General features: G+C 38.6%; 1 protein-coding gene across 3 annotated transcripts in view; it reads right to left on the reverse strand.

Moving 5' to 3' along the window:
- Nucleotides 1-14,210, reverse strand: part of Gphn (gephyrin) — a 447,337-nt gene that overhangs the window by 14,761 nt on the left and 418,366 nt on the right. For all 3 annotated transcript variants that reach the window (XM_052185596.1, XM_052185597.1, XM_052185595.1), the window contains one exon: nucleotides 5,965-6,052. In XM_052185596.1, the coding sequence (XP_052041556.1) occupies nucleotides 5,965-6,052 (88 nt within the window). The remainder of the gene's footprint in view (nucleotides 1-5,964; nucleotides 6,053-14,210) is intronic.

Below are 14,210 nucleotides of genomic sequence, written 5' to 3' on the forward strand. Positions count from 1 at the left end.
TCTATTTGGAGTTCTGTAGGCTTCTTGTATGTTCACGGGCATCTTCTTTCTTTAGGTTAGGGAAGTTTTCTTCTATAATTTTGTTGAAGACATTTACTGGCTCTTTAGGCTGGAAATCTTCCCTCTCTTCTATATCTATAATCCTTAGGTTTGATCTTCTCATTGTGTCCAGCATTTCCTGGATGTTTTTGTTAGGAGCTTTTGGCATTTTGCATTTTATTTGACTGTTGTGTCAATGTTTTCTATGGTATCTTCTGTACCTCCCTCTTCTATCTCTTGTATTCTGTTGTTAATGCTTGCATCTGTGACTCCTGTCTTCTTTCCTAGGTTTTCTATCTCCAGAGTTGTTTCCCTTTGTGATTTCTTTATTGTTTCTACTTCCCTTTTTAGATCCTGGATGTTTTTGTTGAATTCCTTCACCTGTTTGTTTGTGCTTTCCTGTACTTCTTTAAGGGAGTTATGTCCTTCTTAAAGTCCTCTATCAGCATTATGAGCTGTGATTTTAAATCCAAATCTTGCTTTTCTGGTGTGTTGGGGTATCCAGGACTTGCTGTTGTGGGAGAACTGGGTTCAGATGGTGCCATGTCGCCTTGCTTTCTGTTAGTAACATTCTTGCATTTACTTTTTGCCATGAGTTTATCTCTGGTGTTAGCTGGTCCTGCTGTCTCTGGCTGTAGCTTGTCTGTCATGTGGCACGCAACCCTGTCTCAGCACCACTAGGAGAGCAGCTCTCCCCTGGCACAGTGGGCTGTGGCTCAGCCCAACTCCTAGGTGCATATGGAACCTAGAAGGATCCTGTCCCAGCTGCTCTACCACTCCTGTGTTCCTTGCGCTGCTGTCCGTACCGACCTTGCAGTCTCTGGAGAGAAAATAGTGGTCTCACCTCCAAACCTGGGATTTGAAGCACTCCCTGGAGACCAGTTCTCCTCTGGCAGAAATGGTGCACAGATGGAGATGGAGCAGCCCAGCTCCTGGGTACAAATGGAGCCCAGTAGGACACTGTCCCAGCTGCTCTGCCACTCCTGTATTTCCTGCGCTCCTGGTCATACCCGCCTTGCATAGTCACCAGAGAGAAAATGCTCCTAACTATAGTTTTGAGTGAACAAATTTTTAATAATGTAATTTGTTTACTTTTATATGCTATGGAGAGCTCAAAATTTGAGAAGTGACTTTCATTTGCCTTTTTTTTTTTTCATAAAAACCATGCCTAAACAAAGCCTTAAGAAAATTTCAGTTAACTCAATCTTAATGAACTTACTTGTGGATTGTGTGAGTGTGTGTGTGTGTGTGTGTGTGTGTGTGTGTGTAGTGGGCATAGGTATGGATACTAGAGGGTGTCTTTAGATATCTGCCTCAATTGCTCTCTACCATTTAAGGGAGTTATAGAGGGGAAGAGGAGAGGAGAGGAGGAGAGGGGAGGGGAAAAGGGAGGGAAGGGGAGAGGAGGGGAAGGGGAGCGGAGTGGAGGGAGAAGAGAGGGTAGAAAGCACATGGGTATGAGTGTGTGATCATGCTAAGGAGCACGTGTATAGGTTAGAAGACAACTTGTGGGAATTGATTCTATCCTTCCACTGAGTGTGTTCTGAGACCCACACTGGGTCAGTAGGCTTCAAAGCAAGCATTTTCACATGTGGCACCACTTCACTGATGCATTTCCACCTCAGTTTTTAAGTGAGGTTATCACTGAACCTAGAGCTCACTGATGTGGGAGCCTATCTTCCTGTCTCCACGTCTATAGTTACAATGCATGCTGCTGCACTTGTATTTGAGTTTCAGAGATCTGAATTCAGGTCCTTATGCCTGTGTTACAAGTACTTTATTGGCTGAGCCCCTCCCCATCCACTGCATCTTTGATATTAATTAATGTTTTCCTACAACATCAAAATTATTTTCACATAATTTTCCAGTTGGATTCTGGATTAAAGAAGCCTGACAAAGAACAAAGATCCCTTACTTAGGACTGAGTGAAACCTGTCCCAAACTTGTTATTTATAAGCATTGTGAAAAAAGACTTATTTATATTTATTTATACTTTATGTGTATCAGTGTCTTCCCTGCATGCATACTTGTGCCTGTGAAGGCCAGAAGAGGGCATGAGAGCCTTAACTACAGTTAGGGATGTTGGTTACCACGTAGGAGCTATGAGCCAAACCTGGGTCCTCTAGAAGAATAGCCAGTACTCTAACACACAGAGATTCCACTCTAGCCCTTGCGTTCATTTTCAGTTTTTGCTGTTGTTGTTGTTGGTGGTGGTGGTGGTTTGAAAAATTAGGGACATTTTAGCCTTTTAAAATTCAGGCTTAAATTTAAGAGAAAGAAAATGTTAGAATTCTTTTACATTTAAAATGATCTCCAAAGTTCTAGAGGGCCTCTAGAAGACCATAGGTTGGTTTTTGCATTTTATAAGAAGAGACAGTGGAAACAGTTAGACTTGTCCATATGCTACTCTTTTAAAAGTTTCATGGGAAGAGCTGCCACGCCCAAGAAGAGACGCTCACTCGGCCCTAGACTAGAGTCCTACAATTAACTGGTATTAATACACATATCAGAACCTGTGACTGTTAAGCCTTACATCAATTTGATTGGTCTGGTGAATGCCTAGATTAGTCAAGCACACCTCTGAAAGGATTCACTAAGTGAGAAAATCATGCTTTGACATTGAATACTATCAGGAAAGAATAAATGGGAAAAGGGTGAAGACTCTATCACATCTAGGCCCCTCTCTGCTTCCTGGCCACCCTGATGTGAGAGCTGTTCTGTTCCATAAGGACCTTTGCTATGATGGACTGAAACCTCTGAAAACAATAGCTATAATAAAGCCTTACTCTCTTACATCGTTTATATCACATATTTTATGATAAAAAGTGATTAACACTGTTTGATTTACATGAACTCTCTATCTAGAGACTTGATATATAAAACTTTTGTAATTTTACTACCAGAGGAAACATTCACCAAGACTTTGCAGTCTAGTCTCAGGGTCACAGATTTCCTGCTTCACCTTAACAAACCTAGGATCAGAAGTGTATGCCATCATTCCTGGCTGGTCAAACTTATGAAGTCATCTCCCCAAAAGAAATTTCACACAGTTCTGACAACTTGCCAGACCACCTGGCAGGAGAGCTTAGAACTAAATTAATAATGGGCCAGTGATGGGTGGGGCCATACCTTGACCAGGACTGTTTAGTTATACATATATCTTGAATTGTGTTTAAACTTGAACTTCGTGTTAGGATCCTGAAGATAGACTTGCATTTAGGAGGTCACTGAACCTATTTACTATTCCCAGTATGACCAAGTTTTATGTAAATTTCCTTTTTCTGCTTTTTATCATTGCTTGTTTAAACTAGCCTACTGAAGAAAGTGACTGAACCTTGATTGTAACGGGTTGCCAGAGCCCAGGTTCTGACCCTAGTAATTCCAGTAAATCTTTAGGAGATAAGGACATTGATCAAGTCCTGAGGTCCTGGGAATAGTTTGAGATATCCTTATCTTAAAATATCTTGCGTGGCGAATTAAAGTTCTAGTGTAAGAATATTGAAACAGAAATAGTAGAATAAAGAAAATCGGTATGCTTAATTATATTGGCTTTGTTTTCTTCTAAATAAAACTCTAAGATAGATGATATCTTTGTTAGCACTAGTAGATTAGATTCAGAAATATTCATCTTTGCTGACAACATTTTCATCATAACTGCCATGCTTGTGTGCCCATAGGTTTTGCCTCTGTAGAGGTGTAAGGAAGGCAAACATTGGGTTTTCTCAGCAGCATTATACCACAATTGGCTCCTTAGAAACTAAGATAAATTCTGTATAAAACAACCCCTGAAAATACATTTAAACAGTCCTGAATTTAGGGTATGCTCTTGTGATATTAAGAGCAACTTGATAATGAAAACATGTTGCAAATCATTTCTTATTGCGTTCCCACAGTATAGATCCCAAATGTAGTTTTTGGATTTCATGAGATGTCTGTGTTATATGCTTTATCTGGTGATAAAGGCTTGTGAGAGACTTCGAGGAAAGACTTACACAGCTAATTATGTGTAGCAAGAATGCCTATCCACACTATTAACACTTTCCTTTAAGCTATAATTTGAAATAATATTCTTAGGCTGAGATTCTTTTCTTTTATGGGTTTTAGTAGCTAAAATTCTGTTCTCAAAAAGGAGTCTGAAATCAAAGTTGTGAATGAAAATGCAGTTTATTTTCTGTTCAGGTTATTGAATTTGTTCTCTGGACCGGGGTCAGGTTGTAAGTTTAGACCATTTTATAACTATAGGGAGCAGGCTCAAAGATTATATATACAATTATATATTATACATAGCTCCTAGAAAATATTAATTTGAAAACCAAACATGGTAGCACATCTGTATCTCACTCTAGAGCTGGAAGCAGAAGGACCAGAAGTTCAAGATTATTAGCTTTATAGCAAGCACAAGGGTAGCCTGGGCTACAGGAAACCTTGACTCAAAAAATAGAAGAAAATATGAATTTATTAAAACTGTTATGATAATATCTTAATCTTAAATTTTAAGTCATTATTATGAGATATGAGAAAATTTAGAAATAGGTAAAACATTTCTAAAATATTTTTGAGACAAACCATAAATTTTATTATAGCAAGAAATATTTTACTTTAATAATATTTTCAATGGGTATAATAATCAAAAGCTAACATTTCATTAAGACATACAAACTTAGTGATACTACAATGGTTAAGCTGAGATTTATATAAGATTAAGATATACTATATAAAATAGTCATATAAAGTCATACATATGTATATTTTTTATTGCAATTATCCATCATTATGAATATTGCTTAAAGAAGGCCAAAGAAACCTCTTCCTGGTTCTTCTTGTTGGGAGCATAGGCTGAAGAATATGGTGAGTGAGATGACCTCTGTGAGGTCATGTTCAAATGGATGAAAGGTAGATCTTTATCTTGGGCATAAATATAATATATAAAGTCACAATGTAAAAGTAAGTGAAAAACATGTCTCCAGGTATGTAGTAAGCCACCCTTTGTTCATCTCTATTACAAGATGGCGTTGGCCACATGCAGCTCCCTGGTAGTAAATCACTTGAGTACATGCACAGTGTGCTGTATTCCTTATCACACTTACATGCTAATGAAGAACTCACTTAGTTCACCAATGAGGAAACGACTGGCTATCTCCCTTGGTAGACAGGGCTGAGTAGGCTATATAAGGTCAGGCTGGCAGAGAGCCCGGGGCCGCCAAAAGAAGAAATAAGCTTAATTCAAGGTTTCCCAAATAAACCACAGAAGGAAGAAACTCCCTGGTGTTGCGTCCTCTTTGCTGGCGAGGGTGGACGTGACACAGGTATGAGCAAAGGCACTCTATAGTTTGTGAGATTTTCCCAGATGCTCCTGATATAAACCTCTTGATTAATTCCATGGCATCTTTTTTTTTTTTTTTTTTTTTTTTTTTTTTTTTTTTTTTAGAAAGATAAGCCTTCATGCCTTTAGCTTTGTGGGATTCTGATAATGAATATGAGATGCCTACCTAGTATTATTGTTAATGGTCAGTGTTAACGGTCAACTTGACACAGCCTAGAATTACCTGAAAAGGCAGTCTCAATAACTTATCTTTCTCAGGTTGGTCTGTGGGTAGGTATTTCTGTGAGGGACGGTCTTAATTATTAAATGACTAGGAGAGCCCAACCAAAAGGCGGCACTATTCTCTTGATAGGTGGTCCTGGGCTAGACAAGGAAGCTAGCTCAGCACGAACCTGCAATCTAGCCAGCAAGCAGCATTCCTTAATATTTCTGCTTCAAGTTCTTGCTTGAGTTTCTGTAAACAGTTTCCATATCTGTGTTGCTTTGGGTCAGAGTGTTTTATTGTAGAAGCAGAAATCAAATCAAAACACTACCAAACCACAATAGGCGATCAAAGATAAAATCATAAAGTGACTAAGTTCCATGAGCCTATTTTTCCATACCTTTTCCCCCATGGATACTCCTCCTGACGTGATGATGACATCAGCACGGCTGATACCCTCATTCAAGGCATTGAGTAAGTCATCTGGGCTGGAATAATAAAGACAAATATGATAACATAGAAAGAAATGGTACTAACTGAAAACTACTTTATAAATTTATTCGTTTATATTACTGTGAGCATAATAATGTATTCTGTGTGAAGTGGGAACCAAATGGGCTTCTACAATTAGAGTGTAAGTATTAACATGGAAAAAGAACTTATTTTCAATTTTTTAAGTAGTAGCTACGGGTACTTTCACAGGGCTTTTTGTTCAAACAGTGCAGTAGAGGAGACAGTGGGGTACTGTAGGATGTCTGAAGTATTTTGGTTTGCCCACAAATATCCTATGTACTCAAAGTCACACGTCCTGGAATTCCTGGGCATACAAGTATAGTTAGTCACCCTATGCATTGACAGGATCACATAAGACTTTTTAGATAAGGTCAGGTGTGATGGTTCATGCCCATTATATCGGCGGTCATGAAACCAAAGCAGGATGTTCATTGTTAAGTTTGAAGCCAGATTGGGCTGCATAGTGAAATACTGTCTCAAAAAACAAACCCAAACAACAAATGAACAAAGAATCTTTAAAGCAAGTGACTTGGAGCCTTGAAAAATAGACTAGACTTTGATGGAAAGGAGTGGGAAAGGTCTTTATAAACAAAAGGAATTGTACTGGCGAGAGCCTGGAAGAGCAACTAAGTTTATGGTGTTACCAGATCAGATTGGACTATGGCCTGGCTAGAGTGAAGGGCCCAGCAGAAATGGTTAGGTAGGATAAGAAGATTTTGGAGGTTCCCTCAAGCTTGAAAACATGGAGTCTATTAAAGAGGAAGTAGAAGGGGGAAACCCCAGTGACTATGAAGAGCCAACAGGAGCTTATTGGGAAAAGAAGGAAGGTTGTATGAGTTATTGTGTAAGAGTAAAGGGACAAGATGAATACTGGGGATTGAGGATAAGCATATTCCTTTTAGCAAAGAAGGCAAGTAAGTGCACCAGGTCCCTCCATGGTGTGCATCTGAAGTCTGGGGAGAAGAGGTACTTTACATCCATCTCACACTGCATAGTTCCCCTTTTCTGAGAAACATCTTGTTTGGAAGTAGTGTTGACTTTCTGTTTGTCCTTCATGGACATCTAACACAGACATTTGAGAAGAGGGCAAGCCTGGCTTCTCATTTTCTAGTTTTGGCTTAGTCCCTCTATAGCATAGATCCTGTTCTTTCTCTTGAGTTCGATGAGGTAACCCTATAACCTCCCCAGAATTCCTCCTGTGCTTAAGGTCACTTGAGTAAAAAGTTTTTGACTATAAACATATCTTTTATAGTGACTGAATGTGTTTCCCAAATCTCCCATGTCCATGAAGCTGGATATCCAGTCATTTTACTTAACTACTTGATAAGGGAGTTGGAGGGAACACTATTGAGGCCAGATCGACTAATACTGCCTGAGCTTAAATCCTGGTGCTGCTACTTGCTCAATGTTAAACCTTAGACAAGTTCCTAAACCTCTTTTGCCTCAGTTTTTCATCTGTAAAGTAAGGATAATAGAATTGTTACCACATTGAATGATACAATGTATAAAACAATAGGAATAGTAACCACAACATCTGTGTTTCCCAGAAGGTTAGCTGTCATTTATCCAATAGTCTGGCAAAGTACAGTTTTCTTTAAAGTTCGGAGATGGTCTGAGGTTGAGATTTAAATAAATTTATAGAGTATATATGAAAAGTCCAAATAGCAAGGCAGGTCATTTTCCTGCTTGCATTTCTGGGGTTGTTTGGATCTCAGAAGCAATCTCTCAAGGAGAATCTATGAAAATAAAACGTTGGAAAGTACTTTGTGGGAGGTTCTGCCTACCAATATAGGAATATTTGTAGGTCTTCAGTTAGATGTGCTCGTATGTTCACTGAAGGAATAACCCATAGTAAAAACCAAACCAAACCAAAAGTGAATTTTAAAGTTAAACTGGTTAGGTAAATATGGAAGAAAGGTTGTACTGAACTAAGTATTTTAAACAGAACTTAATCAGTCATTTTCATTTTGATTTAAGGAAAGGTACAGCAAATTATTTTGTTAAGTGTTAGAAATAACACCCCAATGTAGGTTGTAGTTCAAATGAATATTGACAAAACAATTTTGTGCTCATACAAGGAAACAGTTAATTTACCAATATTATGCCATTTATACATGCTGGATGCACAGGATTTTGAAAAGTGTTTTGAAACAAAGCATCAATGACACACATATGATCATGGGGCCAATATATTTACAGGTGTACAATCTTGGATAACTGATTACAAAAGAGTATACTTGCCAGTGGTTTTTCCTTATTCCTTTCATATTATTCAGGAAATATTTTTTCTATTTTTTTTAAAAAAATAAAACCAGACAAATGAACAAAACAATACAAATAACAATAAAAGAAAAAGGAAAAAAAAACCTGTATGATCACTTAATCACCAATGGGCCAATGAAAAATTAGTTTGCAGAAGTAAATTACAAGAAATTTTGTTCTAAATTCTTTCTGTAATTCATCTTGTTTTAAAGAAAATGCTCCTCCACCTTGTGGCTAATAGATTAGTAAAGTGATTGCTTCTCAATTTGAAAACGTCATCTTGTCTAGTATCATAGCTAGGCCCACCATATGGGTCCTGTCCTTCTCCACCTTTCTGTTTCCCATCTCTTAATACTTGTGTAGTACACTTCTGGTGACCTAAGATGATGGTGACAACTAGAGGACTCACAATTTCATTTATGTTTCATGTTAGGCTGGATGGATATTATGCCAGTTTTATAGGAAAAGAAAGAGATATTCAGGGAGTGAGGTAGTGTTAAAGTAAGACAGAAGAGGAAGTGGCAGCATTGTCTTGAAGTACAGTTTCTACAAACTCATAAAGTGTTTGTTCCACCCCAGCCCAAGGAGAAATAGTTGTATGGGTTTTACTTAGATGAACATAAAAGGAAGATTCTTATGAGATTGGATTCTCATGTAAAAGCATAAAAGACAGAGTATGGAGTAGACATAGGTAAAGGTTTGCCTGGAATGACTATCACTTTCATGGATAGATATTTTAGTATAGCAATGGGAAATGAACCAATATGACTCTGAATCGTAAAATCTGATAGAAAGTAATATTTTGATAAGACATAACTATGGACTTGTTTAAAAGTCATGAATTTACTTTCCTTTTAGGATTAATTTTAAATAATAAAACATTTTTAAATTAAAATTTAATATTTACCTTCAAAGTTCTTTCACCAGACTACTTAACAATTTGTTTTGTGATGGTGATGTGATGGCCAGAGGTTCTTATATTGCTGAGAACAGTTTTCACAATCCTGGGTTTTTTGTTATTCCAGATAAATTTGGAAATTGTTCTTTCTAACTCTATGAAGAATTGAGTGGGAAATTTGATGGGGATTGCAAAAAAAATAAATAAAAAAAAATTGAATCTGTAGATTGCTTTAGGCAAGATGGCCATTTTTACTATATTAACCCTGCCAATCCATGAGCATGGAAAATCTTTCTATTTTCTGAGATCTTCAATTTCTTTCTTCAGAGACTTGAAGTTCTTGTCATACAGATCTTTCACTTGCTTGGTTAGAGTCACACCAAGGTATTTAATATTATTTGTACTATTGTGAAGGGTGTCGTTTCCCTAATTTCTTTCTCAGCCTCTTTATACTTTGAGTATAGGAAGGCTAATGATTTGTTTTGAGTTAATTTTATATCCAACCACTTTGTTGAAGTTGTTTATCAGGTTCAGGAGTTCTCTGGTGGAGTTTTTGGGGTCATGTAAGTATACTATTATATCTTCTGCAAATAGTGAAATTTTGACTTCTTCCTTTCCAATTTGTATCCCTTTGACCTCCTTTTATTGGCTAATTGCTCTTGCTAGGACTTCAAGTACTATATTGAACAGGTAGAGAGAAGAGTAGACAGCCTTGTCTAGTTCCTGATTTCAGTGGGATTGCTTCAAATTTCTCTCCATTTAGTTTGATGTTGGCTACTGGTTGCTGTATATTGCTTTTACTATGTTTAGGTACAGACCTTGAATTCCTATCTTTCCAAGATTTTTATCATGAAGGGGTGTTAGATTTTGTCAAATGCTTTCTCAGCATCTAATGAAATGATCATGTGGTTCTTTTCTTTGAGTTTGTTTATGTAGTGGATAGCATTGATGGATTTCCATTTATTGAACCATCCCTGCATCCCTTGGATGAAGCCTACTTGATCATGGTGGATGACTGTTTGATGTGTTCTTGGATTCGGTTGGTGAGAATGAAGGAAACTGGTCTTAAGTTCTCTTTTTTTGTTGGATCTTTGTGTTCATTCTGTTTATATTTTGTGGAATAGTTTGAAAAGTATTGGTATTAGGTCTTCTTTGAGGGTCTGATAGAATTCTGCACTAATCCCATCTTGTCCTCGGCTTTTTTTTTCTTTTTCTTTTTTTAGAGACTGTTAATGACTGCTTCTATTTCTTTAGGGGTTATGGGATTGTTTAGATCATTTATCTGATTCTGATTTAACTTTGGTATTTGGTATCTGTCTAGAAAATTGTCCATTTCATTCAGATTTCCAGTTTTGTTGAGTATAGGCTTTTCTAGTAGGATCTGATAATTTTTTGAATTTTCTAAGTTTCTGTTGTTATATCTCCCTTATCATTTCTGATTTTGTTAATTTGGATACTGTCCCTGTGCCCTCTGGTTAGTTTGGCTAAGGGTTTATCTATCCTGTTGATTTTTCTCAAAGAACCATTTCTTGGTTTTGTTGATTCTTTGTATAGTTCTTTCTGTTTCTACCTGGTTGACTTCAAGCTATACTACAGAGTAATTGTGATAAAAACTGCATGGTATTGGTACAGTGACAGGAAGGTCAGTGAAGATCAATGAAATAGAATTGAAGACCCAGAAATGAACCCACACAGCTATGGTCACTTCATCTTTGACAAAGCAGCTAAAACCATCCAGTGGAAAAAAAGATATCAATTTCAACAAATGGTGCTGGTTCAACTGGCATTTAACATGTAGAAGGATGCAAATTGATCCATTCTTCTCCCTGTACAAAGCTGAAGTCCAAGTAGATCAAGGACCTCCACATAAAACCAGATACACTGAATCTAATAGAAGAGAAGGTGGGGAAAAGTCTCAAACACATGGGCACAGGGGAAAAGTTCCTGAACAGAATACCAATGGCTTATGCTCTAAGATCAAGAATCAACAAATGGGACCTCATAAATTTGCAAAGCAAAGGACACCCTCAGTAGGAAAAAATGGCAGCCAACAGATTGGGGAAAGATCTTTATCAATCCTACATCTTGTAGGTATTCTGTCTAAGCTTCACCCCACACTTACCTGGCAACAGTCCCATAGACCTGGCCCATTATAAAAGGGGCTACTTTCCCCTCCCCCCCCTCTCTCTCTCTCTCTCTCTCTCTCTCTCTCTCTCTCTTTCTTATCACACTCTCACCTCTCTGCCCCTTGGGCTCTCCTCCCCTTCCCCCTCTCTCCACATCATGGCCAGCCTCCACTTCTCTACTCTCTTCTCTCTTCCTGCCCCACCCCCCTCTGCCTCTCTAACTCCCATCATCTGCCGTGAATAAACTCTATTCTATACCATGTCTGTGTGAGTGTGGTCCCTCAGGGGAAAGAGGTGCCTGGGCATGGGTCCACCTAAGCACTCCCTTCCCCCACACTGCCATGCCACACTCCCTAAACCCCCATTCTCTCTTTTTAAGCCCCCTTCACATCTGATAGAGGGCTAATATCCAATATATACAAAGAACTCAAGAAGTTAGACTCCAGAGAACCAAATAACCTTATTTAAAAATGGGGAACAGAGCTAAACAGAGAATTCTTAACTGAGGAATACGGAATGGTGTTCCCTCCCCCAGCATTTGAGGTGGGTTTTTGAATCTCAACCCAAAGTTCCTGGCCCTTTGTTCTTATTAGAACAATACAGCTTCCTGTTTTTACCTGGGCACCAAGGCCAGCCAGCACCTGGAGAGCTGAAATCTGCTGAGCTGCCAGACTTGCAATTTCCTTGCAGCAGGCAGTTTCTTGCCAGACTTGCAGCAGGCCACCTGCTGACGGTGGAGTCAACACCTGCTGAGCCAATGTCAAGAGATTCTCCCCATAGCCCATATATAGTGTCAAACTGTCATATAAAGATCACATCTCGGGGTTGGAGAGATGGCTCAGCAGTTAAGAGCACTGAGTGTTCTTCCGAAGGTCCTGAGTTCAAATCCCAACAACCACATGGTGGCTCACAAACATCTGTACTGCTATAGTGTACTCATATATATATAATAAATAAATAAAGCTTTAAAAAAAAGTTGTGTAAAAGATCACATCTCCAACAGCTATAATGTCCTGATATCACTTCTTTTTTGCCTCCTTCCCAATTGATGATGGGATTGCTAGCTGGTACAATCACTCTGGAAATCAGTCTGGGGGTTCCTCAGAAAACTGAACATAGCACTACCTGAAGTCCCAGCTATGCCACTTCTCAGCATATACCCAGAAGATGCTCCAACATGCAGTAAGGACACATGCTCCACTATGTTCATAGCAGCCTTATTTATAATAGCCAAAAGCTAGAAACAACCCAGGTGTCCCTCGACAGAGGAATGGATACAGAAAATGTGGTACATTTACACAATGGAGTACTACTTAGCCATTAAAAGCAATGACTTCATGAAATTCAAAGGCAAAGGATGGAACATGAGAATATCATCCTGAGTGAGGTGACTTAGTCACAAAGGAACAAACACACTATGTACTCACTGATAAGTGGCTATTAGCCCAAAAGTTCAGAATACCCAAGATTCAATTCATGGACCATATGAGGCCTAAGAAGAAGGAAGACCAAAATGAGGATGCTTCAGTGCTTTTTAGGAGGGTGAACAAAATACTCACAGGAAGAAATATGGAGACAACGTGTGGAGTAGACACTAAAGGAAAGGCCATCCAGACACTGCCCCAGCTGACAGTCACCAAACCCAGAAGTTATTTTGGATGCCGGGAAGTGCTTGCTGATAAAAGCCTGATATGGCTGTCTCCTGAGATGCTCTGCCACATCCTGACAAATACAGAGGACAAAGCTTGCAGCCAACCATTGGACTGAGCACAGGGTCCAGGATGGAGGAGATGGAGAAAGGATTGAAGGAACTGAGGGGGTTTGCAGCCCCATGGAAGGAGCAACAGTGTCAATAGGCCAGACCCTCTGGAGCTCCTGGGGACTGGACCACCAACCATGGAGTACACATGGAGCTACCCATGGCTCTGGCCATATATGTGGCAGAAGATGACCTTGTTGGACATCAGTGGGAGGAGAGACCCTTGGGCCTGAGGGTGTTCAATGCCCCAGTGTAGGGGAATGACAGGGCAGGAGGATAGGAGTGGGTGGGAGGAGGAGCACCCCAATAGAGACAGGGGTAGGTTGGATGGGATAGGAGGTTTCTGAAGGGGAGACCTGGGAAGGAGAAAACATTTAAAATGTAAATAAAGAAAATATCCAATAAAAAAATTTGGGTTTGATTATGTATACCTAACTGGTCTGGTCATTATATAGCTTGGACTGCCCTTGAACACCCAACCACCAGTGTTGAAATTACAGGTATTAACTATGGTATTAACTACCATAATCAACTGATTTAAAAAAAAGCCAACTTATTTATGTATGTATGTATGTATGTATGTATGTATGTATGTTCATGTCTTGTTGGCAGATAATCTTACCTGCTATGCCATCTCACTGCTCCCTGACTTTTTAACTTTACACAAATAAAGTCAGTTTGCTTTTGAAGATCAAGATATTGACTTGAGTAATAAGAGGTAAACAGAATTAAATAATAAACTATAGTAGAAAGAAGACCTCCCGATTTTCTCAGTTTATTAAACAAAAATGAGAGTATATTAACTTTTCAAGAACCAGATAGTAAAACTGAAAAAAATAATTTCTCCTGATATTTCAGACAGAATTCCCTATATATGTCAACTCACAGTTGAGAAATAAAATTAATGACAATAATACGCATGTTTTAAAAGAACAATATATTTCAATTCCTATGAGTTAATTTCAGAATGCTGTTATATAGTCAGGATAGGAGAAGATACTGAGGCTGGCAGACATAGGGAGATATTCAAGGTAATACTGTTTTCATTTTTAAACACTATTTTTCTAAGTGACCATAATATTCATACT

The sequence above is a fragment of the Apodemus sylvaticus genome, chromosome 6, assembly GCF_947179515.1.
Source record: "Apodemus sylvaticus chromosome 6, mApoSyl1.1, whole genome shotgun sequence".
NCBI classification, from domain to species: domain Eukaryota; kingdom Metazoa; phylum Chordata; class Mammalia; order Rodentia; family Muridae; genus Apodemus; species Apodemus sylvaticus.